Source organism: Linderina pennispora (assembly GCF_002104995.1).
Source record: "Linderina pennispora strain ATCC 12442 chromosome Unknown DL89scaffold_166, whole genome shotgun sequence".
Lineage (NCBI taxonomy): Eukaryota > Fungi > Kickxellomycota > Kickxellomycetes > Kickxellales > Kickxellaceae > Linderina > Linderina pennispora.
This window is the reverse complement of record NW_024468414.1, coordinates 1-9945: the sequence shown is the minus strand read 5'-3', so window position 1 is coordinate 9945 and position 9945 is coordinate 1. Positions and strand designations below refer to the sequence as shown.

General features: G+C 51.0%; 1 protein-coding gene across 1 annotated transcript; it reads right to left on the bottom strand.

Annotated features, from left to right (window-relative positions):
- Window positions 1-564: 564 nt before the first annotated feature.
- DL89DRAFT_298174 (uncharacterized protein) lies at window positions 565-858 on the bottom strand (the record flags this gene model as incomplete). Its single annotated transcript, XM_040890777.1, has 2 exons — window positions 565-645; window positions 673-858. 2 exons carry the CDS (start codon window positions 856-858, stop codon window positions 565-567), a joined length of 267 nt encoding a protein of 88 aa, XP_040739042.1.
- Between the last annotated feature and the right edge of the window lie 9087 nt (window positions 859-9945).

The window sequence follows — 9945 nt, the reverse complement described above, 5'->3', positions numbered from 1 at the left end:
TCGAAGAAGGCTCGTACCTGAACCGCCCCGCCGACTTCTTCTGGCTCCTGATCCTGGTCTGCTCATCCCTGCTGGGCATGGCATCGCTACTGGATATAAGCTTTCTGGCCAGCCCGCTGAACTTCACATTGACGTATATTTGGGCAAGGCAGTACTCGTATATGAATATCAGCTTTCTGGGCCTGTTTACGTTTTCTGCGCCATACCTGCCGTGGGTGATGGCCGGGTTCTCCAGTCTGGTCGGGAATCGCTGGCCGGTCAGCGATCTGGTGGGCATCTTCGTCGGCCACATCTTCTGGTTCTTCGAGGAAGAGTGGCCCAGGCGGCCCGAGAGCCAAGGCCGCAGGGTGTTGAGGGCCCCTAGGGCGCTTTGCCGCCTATTCCACCAAGACGATAATGAAACTCCAGAGCCCGAGGAGCCAGTAGCACCTGAGGAGCCAGTAGCACCCGAGGAGCCAGCGAGAAACGAGCAGTTTGCCAGCCTGTCCAGCAGCTGGGACGCCGAATCCTCCGACCCCCAGCACCCAGCCCGCATATGAATCCCGGAGAAAATAGTGAATAGATTTATTTACCCTGCATTTCATCTAGCCTCTGCATCTTGCTATCCAAGGACTCGAGCTCCACCGAAAGCTGTGACTCCTGCCGCTGCAGCAACGCGCGCGCATTGCGCACGTCCTGGAGTTCCAATCGGATTTGCGTGTTCTCGGGTATTTCGGTGGGTGCGCGCATAACCGTGGTTTTCTGCTGCTCTTCGCGTCGGTCCTTTAGCTGAACACCAATGTATAGGCCCAGCGGCGCTACTAAGAGGCCCAGCAGTATTGGCTTGTTGTTGTATAGGGCCTGGCGTAGCGATGGCATCTGTGTTTTCTATATAAAATGATGATATGGCCTGGATTGCGTGGAGTGGGTGGGCGTTTGTCACTCCGCAGCGTAGGAGAGGTGGATCTGCTGGTTAGTTAGAGACTATGGTTCCGTACGTCCCTTGTGTGGATCAGACCACTCGACTGTTTGTTTTCACAGCAGGCACTGACGAAAAATTACTGGGAAAGGACCAGCCGGGCGTTGTAAATGGGCAGTCCAGGATACCGACAAGGGCCCCAAGAGAGAATGAGCTAGATCACTCAGGAAAGGGGAGAGGCGCTTTTGAGTGAAGGAAAGCATTTTGCGTCTCCCCCGGTTAAGAAGTTCACTCGTGAAATCAGAAATCGACATAGCACCTTTTTCTCGCTCCCCCCTTGTTTATTTTTTTATTTCCTAAAGAATGACCAGCGGTAATCCAATTTTGCCGTCAGAGCCACTGGCACTCCAGCCCACTTTGCTTGCCGCCGCAGTGGTCGCCGAGGAGACTAGCGGCAGGGGCACGCGCAGCAATAGCCGCGCACGTAAGCGCTCGGACAGACGGCAGTTTGGACGCAGCGAGTCGCCCAACTACACGGCCAGTCCGCGCAGAACGCACGAGCACTCGGAGCATACACGGAATGGCGCTGGCTGGGAGCGCAGCGAGCACGCGTACTATGCACCTAGGCACAGCAGGTATGGAGAAACCTTGCTTTTTATTGCATGAAAATAGGGCTGGCTGAAATACTAATGCCTTTCTCTGGGTAGCCGGGATGCGGGTAGGAGTCAAAAGGTACGTTGGACGAAAAAATGCTTCAGTAGCTATATTGCGTGTAGCTGTTGATGGGCTGAATGGGAATAATAAGTGTAGGAACCACGGCCGTCGCGTGTGCTGGGCATTTTTGGCATGAGCAAGTTTACGACCGAGCATAATCTGCACGAGATCTTTGGCCAGTTTGGGCGGGTCGACAAGGTCCAGGTCATCAAGGACCCACACGTAAGTTGAAGAAGAAGAAGAAGGCGCTCTCAGTCGACATTTCTTTGGTAAAGCTAAAGAACTCCTTGTCTATTTAGGACAACCGGTCGCGCGGCTTTGCGTTTGTAAATATGGCAGGGTTCGAAGATGCCATGCGCGCGCGCAATGCCCTGGACGGCACGCTTCTGCACGAGCGGCGGGTGCGCGTCGACTATTCGTTCACCAGCCGCGCCCACTCGCCGACGCCCGGGCGCTACAAGGGCCAGGAAACGTGGCAGATCCGCCGCCGGAACAGCCGCGACCGCCGGCGCCCCGCCCGCCGGTATATGCGCAGCCGGTCACGGGACATGCAGAGACGCCCCCACCGCAGCCGCTCGCCCTACCGCAACGGCAGGAGCCGCGACCACGACCGCAGCGGGCATAACCGTGGGCTGAGCAGAGACCGCGGACTGAGCAGGGACCGCGGGCTGAGCAGAGACCGTCGGGTGTTGCGTAATCCGCAGTAAATGTTTATTTTTCTTGTCGCAAACTGCCGGTTTATAAAAAGAACCTCATAGCGTTGAGGAGAGTTGCAGTGGCCGGTGGAGGAAGCGCGAGCGGCGCGGCTGCCGGAACGTCAGCTGGTTGGCGGGCATGTCGGCGAGCCAGGCTACTGGTGCGGCGTGGTCAGCAAGCAGCTTCGTGCAGGTGGCCCAGCTGAACCGGATGATGTCTGGGTAGCCGAATACTGCGTCGAGATTGTCCTTGAGCCACGCGACTGTATTCGGGTCGCCCGGATACCCCGACCCGTAGTTCCTCGGCACCTCCAGCCCTTCCTCAAACACCCACTTGGCCAAGTGCTCGTCCCTCGGCACCTTTGCGCAAATACTGGCCGCGCTCACAATCGGATACAGCGCATCGGCCTTCTTCGCCACCGTGATCTCTATATCCGGGAACACCTGCTGCAGTTTGCGCTGGTACGAGGCTGGCGGGCCCACCGTATCAACAAACACCTTCGTGACCTTTATGCCCCGCGCAATGACCTCCTGGATCAGCCCAATGGTCGCGTCGTGCGCCAGTGCATTGAGATTGTATTTGGCCGTCTGCAGCATGCTGTTTGAGATCTCTGCTGGCGCCAGGCACCGGATCGCCCAGCCCGAGTACTGCAAAGTTTGCAGCTTTGCAAACAGGCTTGTGCGCTTCTCTTCGGTCAGCTGCTTGGAGTCTGCGAAGCCGACCGACGAGAGCTCATTGTAGTGTGATTCTTTGCAGAAACACACTGCGTACACCATCGGCCCCAGCACTGGCCCGCGCCCGGCCTCGTCCACGCCCAGCACGTATGTGTCGGTGGGCTGCGATTCCGGCAGCTTAGATACATATGTGTAGGATTTGGCCAGGTGCGTCGCCATGGGCATGCCAAGATCGGTGAATATTGTTTCCACCGGAATCGACGCGCGCACGTTTGCTTGGCGGCTCGGGAGTGGTGCTGTCGGCCCGTGGGTTCTTGCCAACCATTATTGTTTTGGAAGCGAAAAGGTGAGTGAGCAAGGATTTTACCAGACTCGTTATTTAAAAAATACACAATTTGGGATACCAGTGGATATGCAAGAGGAAGAGCCATTATGGCCGGACACTTCTGGGATGTCTACCTGGAGAATACCAGTTGCATCCCATGGGGACATTTCTTCAAAAAGCCTTACTCCTTCCACAAATCTCGATCGCACTAGATTCTTTTTGCAGAGATGCGCTGACGACGGAGCGCCTGTGCCTTTTGTATGACATCATTGCTTCAAAGCCCGTTCTGAATTGGGGATTGGGAAAATCATCTGGTCGCAGCCTTGAAGCCGCAAAAACAGAACCAGCAAGGCAGCGACAACCCCTGCCTCTCTCCTTCCACTCGCGCACTGCTAGATTCCATACCTTCTATCACTAAATGCCACCACCTGCGCAGGCCCTCCTGCGCCTAGTCATTGAGCAAATCGTATACTATGCGGCCGCCTACACCAAAACCAAGTACAATCCATCCCAGCGCCTCACATGCCATGAGCTGTCACGCACTCTCTCCCTCTCCCACGTCTGCCGCAGCTGGCGCCACACAATCCCTACCAAGCTCTACTAACATGTGACCTGGTGCCAGACCAACTGCGCTCGCTGTATGATATGCTAGTGCTGCTATCACGCCCTCCTGCGCTCCCTGGAAGATGCCGCGGCACTGGGCTTCGATGGCACTGTGCAGTCAATACATGTGCATATGCGCATATGCGATATGTTCAATGGCTACGCTCTAAAAGAGCTTTTGAGGATCCCTGGTAGACATGTATTGAAGCGTGCTAGGCATTTGGAGGTTGAAGTGGAGTTTGCGTGGCCGAAGCGGTGGCAGGTGGAGAATGACAGCGGTGAGGCGTTTTGTGAGCAGCTTAATCGGCTCCTTCCCAGTGTCGAATCGGCGTCTGTGGATATGATGCGGTGCGGCAAGTCCTTGCCAGGAGAAATGCAGCTGGCAAGTCTATTCAACTGGATGTTGAAGGGTGTCTCTAATTTGCACATGGGGCTGTGTTCGCGCAGCGAATTGCTAGCAGCCACTGGAGATCTGCAACTCACCAGTGTCGGTTTTAGTTGTGCAGACAATACGCCGGCACCCGGTGAGCTGATCCGCTGCCAGTCGCCGACACTAGAACGCATTCGCCTGGAGGCAACGAGAACCCGTGCATTCTCTGCCATGGTCTACGATGAATCGGGCAGTCCGGTCACATACCCTCGTGTACACACATTGACCATTAGCACAAAACTGCACGCTATCAACGATGTTGTTGGCACTAGTGCATATGCAAAACATTGCAATGTTTCCCGTTCTCGAGCAGCTCACAATCGCAGACGCCTATCGTTTTCCACGGCTGCGGTTTTCCATGGCACACAGAGGACATTGCGCAAACTGTCGATGTCAGTGCAGCTGTTTATATATCATATTTTCTTGCACGACGAGGCCTTTAAATGCGGCCCATTTGTGTGTCTGGAGAAGGTCGAGATCCAGAGCGGTCGGTTTCTCTCCGATGACTTTATTGACAGGATCTTGCAGGCATGGTGCAAGCTCAGCTGCAGTGCCGTCACCGCCACTCTGGCATTTTTGTTCCGGTACCGCTCGACCGCCTGCCGACAACTATGTTGAGTCCGTATTTGCACAGATTGCAACTGGATGCTGTCAAGTTCACCGTCGCGCAGGCTGCCCAGGTTATTTCAACGCTCCTTGATATCACCTATTTGTCGCTGAGCTTGCACCGCAGCAATATGCTACACTACGATGATCCTGTACATAGCCACTGCAGGGGCACGTGCAGTGAATTCGACGATAGCGATTTGTTTGGAGTCATGGGCGTGGTGTCAGACCACCCGCATCTGGACTTTTTAAAGTTGCATGTGTATGCAGTGAAGGAGGGGATTGGTGATATGATACAGTACGGCCAGCTGTGTCCAAGGCTTGCAGAGCTGGCATTCCGGTGTGTCAATAATCTAAATATGGTAGAGCTATGTCGCACCACAGTCATGTTCTTGTATCTGTGCCTGACTGTCAGGAGCGTAGAGTTTTATAGCGCGCAAATTGAGCAAATGTGCGTACTCCAGCCAAATGACATCCCGGCAGAGTTACTCCAAAGTGCAGAGAGACTACTATATTGCTTTACATGCAATCGTGAGGTATACTGTTTATTGATACTTTGTCAGTCAGTTTTGTGCGTCTTGGAGATGTTCGCGGTACAGGTCAATTTTCTGGAATTCCCTTGCCGCAGAAGCAGCAGCCCAGTTTTATCTCGTAGCTGACCACAAATAGTGATAAAGTGGACCACGCCGAGAGTATTGTGTGGTGCGGGGGTTACCAGATGCCCCTCCTATACTATCAGATGTCATTTATGTGTGCGTCCTCTGAACCAGCAGCACAAACACTTCCGATTGACTATCAGGTATCAATATTTCTCTCAATCGCCATACTACCAGGCAACCCCAGTATCCTGTAAAGATCCTGTCAAACATATCTCAGCCAGATCCAGTAGAACACCGCAGGTATCGGCTTCTATCAACTGCATGGATATAGTCTATCACATCACTGCTTGTACGGAACATAGCCCCCATACAAAGCACGTCCTGTATTCAACTCTAACATCTATGATTGGTGTCATAATGAGAATCAAATGATGTGTCCATGAACAGAAGGGCTGTGAGCGACAAGAGTACCCATTTGTCTGACTCTTTATAGCCGGCATCTGTGAAGTGGTATCAGGAACACCGTCTTGTTCGCCTGAATGTGGGGTATTTTATAAAGCACTATTATCAGTGAACACTTGAAATCACTGGGCCCATAGAAACTGCACAGCTGGCGACACAGTGGAAACCATTTGCCGATCTCAAAAACGGTGGCGTATTTCAAAGCCACCATACCAAACTGGCCACAAAAGCTTGACATTCTGGACCACCCAGTCCCGCGTTTTTCTCCTCAGTCGCTTTTTGGATCCCATCACATTTTTCCATAAAGCTCGAGAACATGTATTCCTTTGAAAGACAAACACAATTGTAGAATGATTAGGTATACCTACCCTTTTACCTCCACACATAGGACCTGTGCACCCCATCACTCGGTCCAGACCATACGAAGAGACATGATCCAATCTACCAAAAACCACAACAAACCGATTCTCATGCCTGCCAATATTTTGCGACTGCAAGTGTGTTTCACATGGGTAAAATCTGCCAAAAATCCTTTAAAGATTCTCTTCAAACTTCTTTCACGAAGCCAAGGCGCGCTTTGTTTCTTGCCTTATCTTTCCAACTCAGACCAATGTTTATCACTACTTTGCCAACAGCGCCGTATATTGGACCATACGCACATTCATCCGTGCTGGGCCACTCATCTGGATAAGTGGGTCGCTGGGCAGCCTCATAGACATTATCTATGCGTTCCTTTCTAAGGCCCTTGTTAACTCGCAGAAGCAGGTCGACGATATTGTCAAAGACGCCCTCGATAATGGGGCTGGAAATGGAAAAAACCGCCGTCATTACTGGTGCAAACTCTGGAATAGGCTACGAAACCGCCAAGGCAATTGGCCGCGCTGGCTATCATACCATTTTGGCGTGCCGCAACCCGAAGCTCGGCGAAGAGGCCGTCAACAGGCTCAAGGCGGAAACTGGAACCGACAACTTTGAGCTGATGGTCCTAGATTTGGCTTCATTCGCGTCGATTCGCAAGTTCGCCGGGGAGTTCAAGAAAACGTCACCAGTCGCTGAGCTTGCTGGTCAACAACGCTGGCGTTTTCATGTGCCCATATATGACCACAGTGGAGGGTATCGAGATGCAATTCGGCACCAACCATGTCGGGCACTTTCTCCTGACAAACAAGCTTCTGGATGTCATCAAGAAGTCGGGGCCGGCGCGGATCATCAATATCTCGTCGATTGCCAGCTACATCAATGCCCGCTTTGACAAGGAGATGGTCGAAGATAAGCGTGCATACAGCCGTCTGTTCGCTTACTGGCAATGCGAAACTCTCAACGTCATGTTCACGGCAGCTCTGGCACGGAGGCTTGAGGGAACCGAGGTTACAACCAACTCGTTGCACCCTGGCTTTATCTCCACCAACATTTTTGCGCACATTGGCCTGTGGCAGCGTCTGCAGAACCTTCTGTTCATTAACCCAACTCAGGGTGCGCTTGACTTCGATCTACCTTGCCCTGTCCCCAAGGTCAAGGGTGTGTCCGGCAAGTATTTCCGTTCGCTGCCCAAACTACCCATGCTCACCATCGGCCAGCAGTGTTGACGGGCAGGAGGAGCTGTGGAAGTTTACGAGGGGCTGATCGCCAAGCATTCGGAGCAGACAAGCTATGGCCACTTTTTAATACAATATTTCTATACGAACAATTTGGTCTCTGCCATTTATTTCCGAATGCGGACCCATTATGATAGGTCACCTTCAACAGATGAAAAAGGGATTGTGAATTAGAGAGCGACAGTCATAAACTTCTCAGTACTCTATAGCACATGTGCCTCATATGAGGCACTCTGTGGCATGTTCAATTTTTACCTTTTGTAAGCACAAACAAGTTTATCAGACTTTATGTTTCCAGTACTTGATCGCAGATATTTCTCCTCATATCTCGCCAACTTGATTCTTCCCATCAACAGCGGGATGCTGAGCGACTCCCTAAGATTTATGCCCTTCACTAGTGAGATTGACGCTGTTTTATTCCGACATTGCGCATTCATGGCATATCTTCAGAGGCAGCCACCATGGGTCGGTTGTTTTTGAAAACCTTACATCGCTTGAAGTTCAGCATTACCCTGATGTAAATGAGTCTACAAAAGGATCGGATATATGTTCTCGCCAATACCATTTCCGAAGTGGAAGGAGTATGCTTATATATTTATCCATTTAATAGTATAAATGCCCTCGCTTTATACAAAGAACACCAATAGAGACTGCAACTATATTTGATGTGGTTGGCATATTCCAACCATATATGGTATCTACCTGTGGTTCCAAATCCACATGATTTCAGGAACCATGAATCAAGACCCTTAGACTACAATATCCACCATACTATTCCAGGCGACTAGTGCCACCACTCAGACAAGCACCCACCCCTTTCGCCTGACAATCCCTCCTTCCTTTTTTTCATATAGCATATTGCACATGTTCAATATAGGTCGTGGAAGGGTGCTTGGAGAGTAAACGTATCCCAGACAGCTGCAAGAAGCTGTCTATCCAAGTGTATCGTACCCGAGACACAGCAGCCAAAATCATAGAGTTCCTGGAAAATAAGATGCCACCGGTTAATTCACAACTTGTGATACTGAGAGTCAATAGGTTTGACTTTCCCTCATTCTCACATGCCACACATCACATCTTGCTTCCGGCATGTATCTTCAAGTTCACGAGTCAACTCGAAGTTGGCAAGATTGGCAGTAAGCACGATAGAGAAATTCTTGCGAAAGTTAGTAGGGTTAGAAACACAACTGCTTTGACAGCGACGGACAGGACCGACTTTGACACAGACATTTCGATGATTGGTAGGAGAGCGGTTGATTTGTATTATCCCAAATTGAAATACCGGAACAAACAGCCTCCTGCAGCAGCTCGTGAGCATTTGCTTTCGAAACATCTTGGTTTTGCCCTAAAGAAATATGTGTTTATAAGGAAAATACGTTAAAAATGAATTGCTAAAAACACTTGCTTCATTCTGTTAAGCATATAATACATATCTACTGAGTACAATAAATGATATGTACGCCTCACTGTTTTAAACCAGCAGTCAGCAATATGCGCCACTAATAGTATATCAACTACAATGACCATATACGCATTTCCTTATATTCATGACCAGTTGGAGGCGGGCACAAACATTCTAAAGTATGGATATTGGCACTCAAGGAGAAATGGGATGCACAGATGTGGCCAGCAGCATAGGGTGCACAGAAATCAACTACAAAATCGACTATATGCTGGCAACACTCGACATAATCGGCCTGCTTGTTGCGGGCAAGAATTCAGCGGTCTCAAAAATAACGATGATACACTGCTCCACCGGATCACAGATACAGTGCACTGCATGCTTGCAGGGCATCGCTGTCAGTTGTCAGGTTTTTCCCATTCTCGCTTCTGATGCAACAGTTGGAGAAGTGTTTTAAAGCCGTCTCCTGATTTGCCAAGGATACCATCGACAAGCGCCGTGCTCTGCTGGCAGACGGAACAGAGAAGCCAATTGATCTGCTCCAGGCCTTCCTCGCGCTGAAGACCCGGAGTCAAGCGTTAGAGTGAACGAAACCGAAATCCAAGCTGAAAGCATGCTGATGCTGGAAGCCGGGACAGACACAGCGTCCAGTTCGCTTGTCTGGACAACCAGCCTGCTTATGCTGACCATACTCCCAAATATGCTTAAAGATTACGATTGTATCTGCCCGACGATTATACCCACCTAGGACTGAGCGTATTGGATGGACGTGGATACCCAAAGAAATGGAGAGCAGGCACTTTATCATCAGTGGGACCAGCCAATCCTGAACGTGACTGCCGATTAGTTCTGAGGAAGCGTCAAGGAGTAGCTTGAAGAGGCGGACCACATGTATCAGTCCATGTAGATTAGGTGAGGAAAAGATTTATACAGCTCATTGA